At 51.2% G+C, this 13,309-nt stretch overlaps 2 protein-coding genes across 2 annotated transcripts in view; one reads left to right on the forward strand and one right to left on the reverse strand.

Moving 5' to 3' along the window:
* The window catches only part of Epb41 (erythrocyte membrane protein band 4.1), a 123,335-nt gene extending 110,730 nt beyond the window's left edge, over positions 1–12,605 (forward strand). Inside the window, exons 18-22 of the mRNA XM_013348311.2 lie at positions 697–825; positions 5,148–5,249; positions 6,776–6,856; positions 8,739–8,843; positions 9,381–12,605. Coding sequence (XP_013203765.1) covers positions 697–825; positions 5,148–5,249; positions 6,776–6,856; positions 8,739–8,837 — 411 coding nt within the window. The 3' untranslated portion in view covers positions 8,838–8,843; positions 9,381–12,605. The remainder of the gene's footprint in view (positions 1–696; positions 826–5,147; positions 5,250–6,775; positions 6,857–8,738; positions 8,844–9,380) is intronic.
* Tmem200b (transmembrane protein 200B) lies at positions 11,307–13,309 on the reverse strand (the record flags this gene model as incomplete). The annotated part of the gene is made up of 1 exon (XM_005353138.3): positions 11,307–13,309. A coding segment is annotated over one exon (678 nt), but the record flags the coding sequence as incomplete, so codon positions are not given.

Genomic DNA, 13,309 nt, shown 5'->3' on the forward strand with positions numbered 1-13,309 from the left:
CCCCCGGGGGACTCTGTGATTATAGGCACTAACTCCTGCACTGAGGTGAATGGTCACTTAACCTTACCACAATCCAATGGTAGCTTTAGGGTGATTGGTGTCCTGGGAGAGGTGAACAGATGAGCAGGAGGGTCTGTACCACCCCACTAATGCTCGTTCTTTTGGAATTTTGAAATTAATCACCAGGTGGTGGGAGAACTGATTTTTTTTTTCTCTTTCTGGTTTTCCAAACACTATTTCTTCTCAGTGAATCCAAAGTGAATGTCTGACATTGATTTGAAAGAAGTTAATGAATTCCAAGGAAATGCGTTCCAAGGCCTCTCTGCTTCGTGTACATTTGTACTTGGTGGAGAAATGTGCCTGGTTTTCTTAATTACAATATCCAGTCACAAGGATGAATGAAAGTGATTTCTATTTGGCAAATAATTTTATATTCAAATTCTGAAGGTCAGTCTAAAGTGTTTTATATTACCGGTCATAAACTGTCTGGTGTTATAGTTTTCCATTAAGCTTATGAACATAATTACAGTGATGCCACTTTGAATGCCCTTCTCGAGGTGTAACACCCTGTGGGGGCTTCTTGGGAATCGTGTCTTCGGAGAGTAGCTCCAGCCTTTAATCAGATCAGTGTCAGAGGTTCAGCTCCCCATGCCCTGCAGGAAGGTTTGGCCAACTCTGTCTCCTTACTGTCCACAGCCTCCCCTGGTAAAGACTCAGACTGTCACCATCTCAGACACTGCCAATGCTGTGAAAAGTGAAATCCCAACCAAAGATGTTCCTATTGTCCACACTGAGACCAAGACCATCACCTACGAGGCTGCCCAGGTAAGACCGACACTCCAGAACAAAGACAGTAGATGGTTTCTCCCTTCAGGGCCCCCATTTACTGTAATTACAAGGGCGTCCCAGTGAGCACTCTGGGCGCTCAGGTAATCAGTGTACTCACCATGCATGAAGAACTGGGGTCGTTCGCTAAACCACACAAAACTGGGTCTGGTTTGGGCTGGGACAATGGTTCGCTGCACAAGGACCTGACCCGGGACCCCCAGATTCTCCTATTGGAAGATTCAGGCCCCGCTAGTCTGACCTACGGGTCAGTGAAAGAGCCTGTCTCAAATATAGGATGAAAAGCACCTGAGGACTGGAACCTGTGGTGTCCTCTGACCTCTACACATGTGCACCTGCACCTGTTTGTGTGGGACTGGGTGTGGCTGGCGCACACCTGAGGTGCCAGCACTCTGGATGTGGGAACAGAAGGATCAGGAGTTCAAGGTCATTTGAAGTTATACAGCGTGCGCCTGCCTGGGCTACATGAGACCCTTTCTCAAAATAATTTAGCTTAAAAAGGAAATAAATGCAGAACGTCAGGGCTGAGGGTTTTAACTTGGTGGAAGAACATTGCACTTGACATGTGGGCAATCCCAGTTCACGCCCCACACCAAAGAGCAAATGAAGTTGCCACAGGTCTGACTATGTATGTTCTCCACCCAAGTCATCTGGGAAAGTTATTCTAATGGGAAGAACATGGGCTTTGGGTCAGATAAACCTGAGCACGGTTCTGCTTGTCTGGGTCCTAACTTGTGCACGTCATCACGCCTTGACCAGCCCTGCCCACAGTGTTAGTGTCCATGTCATGGTATTATTGTGAGGGTTCAAACTTTTTTTTTTAAGTCTTTCACTTTCTAGTTACAGTGAAACTTCATTGTTTTTGGTAATCTGACTATGCTAGAATTACGTTCTGTTGAATTCTCTCTTTGTAATAAGTCACAGAAGGCAAAAAATTAATCTTCTCTGAGATGAGCTCTTAATTTACTTCCACATGTTTATTGAGTTTTATGTGTTAAGTCAAAGTGGTGATGTCAGGGCAGGCAGTCCCCAGCCTCTCTAGGGAACATTCTAGTAAGGAGAGAAAAGTTGCACCAGACACAGTGGCCCACAGTGGAACCCAGGCAGGGGTGACTGGGAATTTGAGCCCCCCATCCCCAGCCTACCCTGAAAGACCCTGACTGGAAAAATTAACAACCACCAAAAATGAAAAAGGAGGAAGAAACCCACGTAAACAAATATCAGATACTAGAAAGTTCTGTATAGAAGCTGAAATGGGTAAATTGATAATCCAGGGAGCTAGGGTGTAGCTCACTGGTAGAGCACAGCGTAAAGGGGCAGCCATGAAACTCTGGCTGGACACTGAAGATCTTCTCAGTTGGTCTTCCTGGCACCATGAATCTTTGGGAAGCTTGGAGGATAAAGCCTGTGCTTTGTAGTTAGACACAGCATTGTGTGTCCCGAAAGGGATAGCTACTTATGCATAACCTCAGACAAACTCCCAGCCCATCCATTCCCTGGCTCTACCCCTGCTGCCACAAGATTTGGAGGAAGTTTAGGTGAGATGGTGTCTGCCAAGTGCCGGCATCTCCAGAGATGCGCTCCCCTCTGCTCTCTTTGTGGTCGAGAGCGTAGAATTTAATTTGGTGAGAGATAAGTTGCTTTCCGTTGTTCGGGGGTAGATGGTAAAGTAGCATCATCAAAGCAATGGCCTTTTAAAGGGAATTCCTAAAGCTGCAGGTGACTGTATTAAAGTAGGGACAGGCTTGAAGACGAGACTGTGACAAATCTGGGGGATGATTATAAGAACAGCAGTAAGTGTCACCTTCGGAAATGAAGAGAAAGGCCTGTCAGTCAAGAGAGACGGAAAAAAGCTATCGAGTAGGCCTTGGCAGAGGTGAGAACTAAAGAGGAAGGGAAGAAAAACTGTTTCACAATTGTATACACCATTAGCCTGGGGTTGGGAACCCAGGCTCCATCAGGGATTCTGCGCCTTCTTAATCTTCCCTTTCCCCACCCCCAGTACCTCAGAGTCTGGATGAAATGTGGTCCTGCTCATAAATGAAATAAAGCCAGTCACAGTGTTCCATACCTGAGGTCTCAATTACTCAGGAGCTGAGGTAGGAGAGTGTAGAGAGCCACACCTGATGGCAATGTAGAGAGCTGTGTGGAGCCACCTGATGGTACTGGCTCCCGCCCTCCGCGATCCCGAAAGCGAGTGCTCTTTATGATAATCAACTCCTATGGCTAAGGCCTGACCTATGCTATGATCACGCAATGATTATCAGCTGCCTGCATATGCATGAGCCTATGGGCAGTGCCCATCTGGCAGTTCGGGGTTGGCAGCCCATGCCTACTTAAGGGCTGGGAGAGGTTTGCAAAAAGGGAGAGAGGAGAGAGAGGGGAAGAGAGAGAGGAAGTGAATAAAGTCCTGGAATAAACTGCAGTGAGAAGAGCTCTGGTGGTCACCTCATTCCTTGCTGGATGAGGTAGAGCCTTGACAGGAGAGTTAGCCTAAGAATTCAAGGCCAGTCTGATCAGCACCATGTCTTTTTAAAATAAAATTGATGTCTCGAAAAACCAAAAAAAAAAAAAAATTGAAAGTGCTTGTTTGTTCTGGTGACACAGGAGGAGGAGGCAGTCATCTACTGCATGTTTGCTGGAATACCCTTTATGTGTGTACCCGTGGAGACCTGTGCAGCTCTGACTGCCCACCTACCTGCTGATAACATCTCTCACGGCCCGTCACCATCTTTTTAGCTTCTCGCTAATGTCATTCTTAGCTAATCATAATAAACAGCCTCAGTCCTTGTTTGATTCCCATATAGATTAGCTGCATAAACTGACATGTAAGATAATTTAAGCCCCTCCCAGCAAGAGGAGCCCTTACAGTAACAGTTTGCTGTCAGCAGGGTCACTAACGCCTGTTGTGCATGTGTCCTGCGTTCTCATGAGTGGACACTTTCTGATTCATTTGCTCAGTCCCTGGCTCAGTGGTTGGAGGTGGAGCTGTTCCCTGGCTGGCTAGTACAGTCTTTCCTGTTTCATCCTGTGATGTCGCTCCCTCACACCCCAGCCACCAGGAGCCCTTACTCTCCTGCCTTGGGTGTGAAGAGCACAAGCTCTGGGGAGAATACACTGACTCCTTCGGCAGTTTTAAGTCTTGAGTTTTCTCGCTGGAGCAGGCAAATGGTTCTGTCCCTTCTGTCGCCTTCATAGGCCGGCTTTACTGAAGATGCTTTAAGGCCCCTTTGGGACTGTGGGATGTTGCCCCTGTGTAGCTTGGAGCTACTCTTCAAACTGTGCCATACTCCTGCCTCTTTCCGCACCACTCCAGTTACTGACCTAGTGCTGAGAAACTTGTATTCCTCAGCATTTGGGGAGCAAGGGGGCCACAGGGTCTCACTGCATAGCCCTGGCTAGCCCAGAAGTTATAAATCAGGCTGACCCCAAACTCAGTGTTCTGCCTGCTTCTGCCTTCCAAGTGCTGGGATCAAAGGTGTGCACCACACCTGTCTTCATTCAACTTTTTGTTTGTTTTGAGACAGGGTCTCACTGTAGCGCTGACTCTCCTGAAATTCACTCTGTAGACCAGACTGGTCTTGAACTCACAAAGATCCACCTGCCTCTGCCTCCCAAGTGCTGGGATTAAAGGCACGTACCACTACACCTAGTTTTAACTTTTATTTTTAGTGTGTATGGGTGTTTTGTTTGCATGTATGTTTGGGTACCTCACATGTGCTTGGTGCCCAGCGAGGCCAGAAGAGGGTGTTAGATTTCACTGGAGTTAGACTTACAGATGCTTGTGAGCTGCCATGTGGGTTCTACGGAAGGATGGCCCTATCAAACTTAGATCCCCTGGAAGAGCAGCTAGTGCCCAAACCACCCCGAGTCATCTCTCCAGCCCCATTTATCCTGCTTGTTAAGAAAGAACCTGTTTGGGCTGGAGAGATGGCTCAGTGGTTAAGAGCACTGACTGCTCTTCCAGAGGACCTGAGTTCAATTCCCAGCAACCACATGGTGGCTCATAACCACCTGTAATGAGATCTGGTGCCCTCTTCTGGCCTGCAGGCAGGATACTGTATAAATAAATAAATAGGAAGGAAGGAAGGAAGGAAGGAAGGAAGGAAGGAAGGAAGGAAGGAAGAAAGGAAGGAGAGAGAGTTCCCAGGAGAGTGGCTCTGCTTATTAGCTGAGAGGCCGCGTGAGGGAAGTAGATGTTTGAGCAGGAGAGAGCTGAAGAGCCACGCTGCACCTGGGGGTCTCAGCCCAAGGCCTCCTGAGGGGCTGACTTGTGTGTGCTTGTGTGCTTTCTTCTGCAGACCGAGGACAGCAATGGGGACCTGGACCCTGGAATCTTGCTGACAGCTCAGACCATCACATCTGAGACCACAAGCAGCACAACCACAACTCAGATTACCAAGGTAGCCGAGCTTCCGATGGCATCTGAGCTAGCTGCTGTACCCTAGATAGAGGGGACCAATCTAAGCAAAGGCTGTCAGCTCTGTCCCAGATGGAAGGGCCTAATGCCTTCCCCAGAATTCACCTGGAAAGCCACGTTTAGTCTCTCATTGCACATCTGTCCATCTTGCTGTGGATAAGGTCTAAATGTCAGCTTGGGGTGGGGTATAGCTCAGTGGAAGAGCACCTACCTATCACGCACGGGCTGTGGGCTCCATCCTTAGTATGCGTGCACACACAGGCATATAGGTGTTTTGTTTTGTTTTTTGAGACAGAATTTCCCAGTACCTTTGGAGCCAGTCCTAGAACTTGCTAAGTTCTAAGACCAGGCTGACCTTAAACTCACAGAGATCCACCTGCCTCTGCCTCCTGAGTGCTGGGATTAAAGGCGTACACCACCACCTGACACACGCACACAGTTTAAGGGCAGAGATTGTTGATATGGTGCAACCATATTTTCTGAGCTAGAAGCCAGATTTCTGATATGATGAATCATTTTTTTTGTTGCATTCTGAGGCCATGTGAACCATAATTTGGAGCTGAAATGCTCAAATCACTAGAATACTTTATAGGAAGCAAGGCAGACAAAATGTCAAAAGTTTGAATTATCCTTACACAATCAGGCAGTCCATGTTTGCTGTAGCACTAGAAGAAATGTGTTCCCTTCCTTCCCCTCCCCACCCTTCCCTCTTTCTCCCCTTCCTTCCCTTCCCATCCCCTTCCCTCCCTCTCTTCCCCACTTCCTTCCTTTCCCTCTCCATCCTTCCCTCTCTTTCCTCTTTCCTTCCCTCCTTCCTTCCCCTCCACATCTCTCCCTCACTTTACCCCTTTCCCTTTCCTTTCCTTTCCTTTCCTTTCATCTCATTCTGTACCCCGACTAGCCTGAAACTCGCCGTGTAGCCCAGGCTGATCTGGAGCAACGGTGAGCACCCCCACGTCTGACCTGCACTCAGTTATAAGGAAGAAATCTAGAAAGAGGAAGTTTGGTTGGCCGTTATCATCAGACACAGATGTGAGCCGGCTCTGTGTGTCTCAGTCTCAGCTTTCCCTGTTTGTCCTCACTTGAGATTACTTAAGGCTCTCTTGACATTAATAATGTGAAATGCTTTAAAATAGGCAGTCCCAGTTGAAGCTGAAAATAATCAGGTGAAAATATAGACGAACAAAAAGGGGCGCCACTCTTCCTTCTGGGCTTCTGTAGTGTTTGGGACGAAGGGAAAGAAAGTGGACAATGAACTACGTGGTTTTGTGCGTGTACTAGAGTCTCGTGGGGGAGGGGAGCAGAACGCTCCTATTGGCAGGTCCTACCCGTGCTGAGATGTGGTGGAAAGCTGTCCTGGAGAGCCAGCATCACGGTGCTCAGTCTGAGCCACATCCTCACCATAACAAACAGAACATTTTGAAGGGAGCTTTTAGAACTACCTGGGCTGTCTTGCTTTTCTTTCCCGCTGTGTAATGGCTTTCTCTTGGCCCCTTCCTTTGGTTGCAGACTGTCAAAGGTGGAATTTCTGAGACCCGGATCGAGAAGAGAATTGTGATCACAGGAGATGCTGATGTTGACCACGATCAGGTGGGAATGCAGGAGGGGCCCCAATGAGCACGGCAGCGTCTTCAAACATCTGCCCTAGCTCTAGGGAGGAAACATAGAAGCCTGAGGGGGTGAGGCTGTTAGTGGGGTGGACAAGCAGTGCATGGGCCTTGGTGGCCACATCTGTAGTCCTAGCACTCAGGAGGCTGAGGCAGGAAGTTTACCAAGGCCAGCCTGAGCTACACAGTGAGATCCTGTTTCAAACAACAAAAAGTAAGTGTGTATACAGGAGGAGATGGTGGGTGCATGTGGGCTCCAAGTCCATGGATCCCCAGTTGCTATTCAGGGGTGGTGGTGACACAGAAACAAAGAGGAGGTGCTGACCTCCCCCAGAGTGCCGCAGTAGCTCAACAGACAGCAGGAGGAGGGTAAGACACCAGGAGATGTGGTGTCCTGGATCTGTCGGCCAACTTGCTGTGTGACCTTGCGTAGATCACTTTCCATCTGATGCTTTCCTCTCTAAAAGAGAGTGGGTTGATCCAGATAATTCCCGGGCCCTTCTGGGTGCTAAAACTCTATGTTTTATGTTAATTAGGTGCTAATTGTGTGCTACAAGCAATTAGCAAATAATAAGGTCAGAATTAATGTTCCTAATTCACTGCTGGGTGCTGTTGGAACAGTGAAGCTTCCGAGGAGAGGGGGTGGAAGAGCCTGGTGGAGGGGGCGGGCCTGCCAGAGCAGCGCTGGCCTCCGTTGGTGTGCCAAGAACAGGAAGAGGGGCTGCAGGGCTGGGACGCACTGCTGTGGATACTGCGCTCAGGGTCTCAGAAGCAAGGCCGGAAGCCCAGGTAGGGGCCTGTGCCTGGGTGCTGAGCTCAGTGGGTCCTTCCTACTGCCAGCCTTCCACCTATGGTTTGAGCCCCGCTGCATTGCCTGAGATCTCTGAGAGCAAGAGCTGTGGAGTAGAAGGTAGAGAGAGGACAGGCCTGCACCCTGACTCCGCCCCTGTCTGCTGTGGACACCCTGCAGCCACTTTGAGCTGTGCCTTTACCCTGTAAAATGAAGATCCTCATGAGTTAATGTCATGATACTAGACGGCTCGGAGGAGAGCTCCTGGGACCCTCGAAGACTCTAGGAAGGTGGAGGAGGTGTGGTTTGCTCCTGCTTGGGAGGGTGCACTTTAGAAAGAACTCTGTTGAGAAAAGCATAGTCCAGGCTTTCATAGAGAGAGGCGGAGGGAGAGGACGTGAGCTAGGTGCAGAGAAAACCTATGTAGCAGCCGGATCAGGGAAGAGGAGCAAGGGCCAGCAAAGACAGCAGGTTTTGTGGAAATCCAGATGCCATTAGTTGTTGTCTACTGCCCGTGACTGGCTGGGGGTTGTCCTGAGGATCCATCGGGCAACCGGCTCTAACAGGCTACAGTGGTGTCACAGTAACTCAGAGGCTCAGACCGGCACCCTGGAACCTAAGGGACTCTGACAAGAGAGCATCAGATTCAAAAGCCCGGTTTCCCTCTCAGAAGCCCTGACTCACTGGGCTCTGAAGATTAAGTAGATGAATGTGCTTAAGCCAGTGCACAGGACGCCACAGGTCAGCCTGTCTTCCTGCCTGCCTTCCACTTTCACCAGAGAAACCTGTGTGCTCTCTCACTTTCCTGGCCTGGCTCTCCCTGTTCCCATATTGAACACGTTTTGTGCCTTAGGTTCACCACCTGAACAAATCTTTTCACTCCTAAGATCGCCTGTTTCTCTGAAGAAAACATCTGCCCTTCCTTGCCTTTTTATTCCAAGTCCAGTAGCCTCCTCTGCAGGGCAGGGTACTGGTCCACTCAGGCTGTACAGTGTGTTGCTCTGGTACTGCCATCATCACAAATAAAATGCGCCAGGCTTCTCTGTCTGACCAGCTTTGCCTCTGTCTTTCACAGGTCCTTGTACAAGCCATCAAGGAGGCCAAGGAACAGCACCCAGACATGTCAGTGACCAAGGTGGTCGTCCACCAGGAGACCGAGATCTCTGAGGAGTGAGCTCAGGTAAGGGTGTTCCTGCTGGGATGGGGGATGCCACCATCTCAGCCAGAGAGAGCTCGCAGGAGCTCTGGACACTTGGGGAGCCCCTGACCCCAAGACAGGACCACACTGGAACTCAAGAAAGTAAAGGCAGAAGCTGCAGTTAACTATGTGGTTCCAACCGGAGCAGCTAGGTCATAGGTATCCTTCTGCCTTAGTGTGCCAGCATCACTGGGTAGGAAGAGATACCTCAAACTTGGGTCTGAACTGTCACCCACCTCTGGAGTCCCCTGCACTCGCTGTTATTGGCTCTTGGCAACTCCAGGATCTGTGGGCCAGAACCAGGGAGGGCTAGAGAACAGAGCTGAGAACAGGGCCTGACTTCTGGACAAACGCACGGGGGATTGTGACATGCACAAATCCACACAGATGAATACCTAAAGTGGATGCTGGGTAGGACAGCCAGGGCGGCTCACCATGTCACGGCCAGGAGAACATGGTGCTGGTGCTGGAAGCTTGCTCCTTTGCGGGGGTTCAAACTCGTGCTTTTCTTCCCTCTAGGGACTGTCCTGTCCCCTCCCCATCCAAGAGAAGCCAGCATATCGTAAAGAAGCCAGCCTGCAACAGTCAGACTTTGAAGACTGTTCCACACCACAGAAAACCAACTTGATTTTCTACTGGGATTTATACCGAGACTCTTCAGATACCACAGCTGTTTTCTATATTGTGATACAGAAATTGTCAGCTTTTCAGTCTATGAACTGTTTTTAAGACATTTTGGGTTTTTTATGGGGTGGTTGGTGACCCTTCAGCCTCTCCTCACTCATTTCCAACTCAGACCCTGACAGGATCCACAGACTTCCTGAGAACCCTCTAGAGACCCTGTCAGCCGTGAGGCCAGAGCCAGCTCATGGGACCTCCTGCTCCTTCTGCAGCTTCCTATCCTGGATGACACAGAAACTTCATGCACCAGTGAATGTCAGGCAGGGCAGACGACCTGGTCACAGACGTCCCTTTGCAGGGTGTTTGGTGAGGCAGGGACCTCATCTGAGCACCTGGTGTCACACACCCTACTTCTGTTGGGAGCTGTAGGTCAGAGACATCAGTTGCTTCAGGTAGAACTAATACTGTGAACATTTGAATGCATCTGTGTGGCCTTCACCTCCCCAGCTGTCCTGTCCCTCGTCAGAAACAGCAGCTTCGCCAAGTGTTCCCCAGCTCCCATCTCAGGAGACCAGAACTTACGGAAAAATTAGGCACTCTTAGCCAAAAGTGCCGGTGGAACATTTTTAGTTGTAGTTTGGGAAGGAAAAGTTAATGAGGTTTTAAAAATCAGGTCTTGCTGTTCAGGAGCGCGCTTCACCCAGGGGAGTGGCGCCCTTACCTTGGTTGGACCCCACGAAGAGTGCTCCCAGCCTCAGCCGGGCCACCCCCTCCATGGTAAGGGAATGTGGCTCAGGGAAGAGAGTGCGCTCTGTGCCTGAGGGTGCCCTCCAGGAGCAAGGGTATTGCTTACCTCCTGGTGGTCATCCCTGAGTGGGGTGGGTGTGAGCAACTCTGCTCATCCCCCAATGCTTGAGATGTCTGTTGGGTTTTTTTTGGACTTTATTTCATTGTGGATTTTGGATTTGGTTTCCTTTTTCTTTTTTAATATTGGTTTTGAAAAGAGAGCCTGATGTCCCCAATTGGTGGTGAGAATTTGTGGCCTTTTTTCCCCCCCTTTTCTCCAAACAGGGCCTCTGTAATCCTCCAGCTTACTTCCTACAAACAGATCTGCCTGGGAAGCTTCTTAGACTCCCAATTCTAGGCTAGGAATGAACTTCATGAGGGTTGACAGCGGGTCTCTGGCAGCACTGGCTGAAGGACAGTGAGCCAGTGTAAAGAAGGGAGCCACAGAAGTCCCCGGCCTCCTGGCCGAGTGCTCTTTACACAGACTCAGCGACTTTGGACGGGTTTTGAGTGTGCATTTTTCTTTGAGCTCCTGCGAGACTGTTAGCAACAGCAGCTTGCTCTCAGGAGGGAAAGCCTTGGGTTCTGCTCCCAGACACAAACCTGCAGACTGTGGTACGGGGCCTGGTGGGACTGAGCCAGAGGAGGCTGTGCTGGGAGTGAAGTTAGCATGGACTCCAGCTCTGAGACCCAGGAGGAGGAAGAGAGGGGCCACGTGCCCACTGAGCACTGTGCTCTGGGCTATCCTCATCAGGACCTCAGACCTGGGTACCTGACCTCTGCTCCTCTCTGCTGCCTTTGTCTGGAAATTGGACCAGAATTCTGATATCCCTCCAGGACTCCGCCCCCTCCTTTGCCGGCTCTGGCAACAGATCTTGGGATATAGTAAGTGTTTGGATTTTTTTTTTTTCTTTCTGCAGTTGGTGTGAAGTACAGACTCTGTACAGGTAGAAGTAGTGAGGGGGAGGGGAATCCCATCTCCAGGGTCAAGGACTTGGCAGGAATTTCCCCAAAGTGACTCAGGCAAGCACAGTTAACAAACCCAACTGCAGTTTTATTTTTACTCCAGAAGTAAGCTTTCCTTCAGACCACATGAGATCTCTGCCACCCACCCACAAGGCGAGCCCTATATTCCTAAGCTGAGGGCCCAAGGAGGCTAACTCCAGGGACCCTCCCCCAGGCCAGCAGTATATTCTGGGGGATGCTGAGCAGCTGGGGCCAGCGGGCTGCGGAGTTATGGCCAAGCCAGCACCTCCAATGCTGATGGGAAATACAAGCCCCAGGCTGGTTGTTTTTACAAATCTCTCTCAAATTATTATTATTTTGATGAAAAAAATGAAGGAGCTTTGTAAATTTTTCTAAAAATTATGAATCATATCAAGTAGTTGTTTACATTTGACAGAATAGGAACGCCGGCAGTAGAGCCAAGTGGAAAACCCTAGGTGTGAGAGAGGCAGTAGTAGGCCTGCCGTCTGCACCTTTCATAGCGACAGATGTGGCTGAGTGTTTTAGCTAAGTGTTTGGTCTTGCTTCTTGTATGGCATTTTTCAATAAACATGACAAAAAAACTTTTCTGTGAGGACTGATCCACTTTAAAATTTCTAACAAAAGCATGGAAAAAATTAAACCTGGGAAGGGAAGCCACTGTATGTGTGCTAAGCTGCCCACACTGGCCACAGTGCAGCTCCGGGCTGTGGAAGTAACTGCTGAGAACTAGCGGGTGCCTTCTGCCAACTGGGGGAGACTTTGCAGCAAGGGTCAGACGAAAGTGAGATGGACCTGTCTCTGTGGGGAGCTGTCTGACCCCAGGAGCAGGGCACTGGCAGTAGTGAGCCCTGCTAGGATAGCCCACCTGGCTGGAGGAAGAATGGGCCTGATGTGGCAGTTAGAGGTGCAGTCACGGCCCCAGAAAGCTGCAGGGGGTCTCTCTTCCACTTCATCTCCCACCTTCCCCCTGGAGGTCCCACCTCCATCACCACTGCCACCTTGGAGGGAGCCTGTCCCAGCCTGAGACATCCCAACCTACCACTGTTGCCTTTGCCTAAGTACCCGCGCATCTCTGGATGCTCCTGGCCTAGCCTGCAGCCCCTCAGGTACCTGTCCCGGGGCTAAGGCCACATGGGCTGAAGAAATTCCTGAGGCTGAATCATGCTGGTGTCCACATTAACACATGCCCCTGAGGCTGGCCGGTGCAGCTGGCACTGCTCTCAACACATGCAGGTCAGGAGGCTGAGCGGCTGCTGTCACCGCAGCATCCATCCTAAGCCTCAGAGGTGACTGAAGCAGCTAGTGGACACTAGACTTCTGGTGTCCTGGTCCCATGGTCCACGCTGGTAGTCTCACAGCAGGTTATCCCTTGAACCTCAGACCCGGGCCCCCAAGTCTCCACCCAGTTTGGCATAGCCCCCCAGACTGAGTCTGTCCAGCCGTGGCCAACTTCGGTGGGCACAGTCCCTAGCAGCTGGGGTCCCCAGGAGCAACTCCCCCAGGCCCAGGTCCAGAGACTTGGAGTGCTCAATGCAGGAACCAGAGGGCTGCACCGTGATGATCACGTGGCCAGTCTGAGTCCGAGGACCCCAGGGTGGTGGCAGCCCCGGGCCCTTCAACGGGTAGCTGTGGAGCAGCGCGGGCAACCCAGAGTGAGGATTGGCAGGCTCGGACCGAAGGCTGCGCACCGACGGGACGGGCGAGGGACCCCTCCTCTGGGCCAGGTCCCAAGTCTCGGGCTCCGCGACGGTGCCCGGGGACCCAGGCGCCGGACTGGGCAGCAGCGCATCCCAGCCGGAGCCGTCGGGCGGCCGCAGCGCCTGCGCCCTCAGCACGCCCCGGCGGAGCCGCCGCGTCTCCAGGTCCCGGTTCTCATAGAGCAGCGTGTTGGCACAGATGAACACGAACAGGCCGACGCCCATGATCACTGGCCCCAGCAGCCGCAGGCGTTCGTGGGGCCCGTGCGCGCGGCCGGTCCTCGGGGCGTGGGAGGCGCGGCCCGGCCAGTAGCCCGCCACGGCGATGCCCATGCCCACCAGCACCACGAGCGCGCC

The sequence above is a fragment of the Microtus ochrogaster genome, chromosome 10, assembly GCF_000317375.1.
Source record: "Microtus ochrogaster isolate Prairie Vole_2 chromosome 10, MicOch1.0, whole genome shotgun sequence".
Lineage (NCBI taxonomy): Eukaryota > Metazoa > Chordata > Mammalia > Rodentia > Cricetidae > Microtus > Microtus ochrogaster.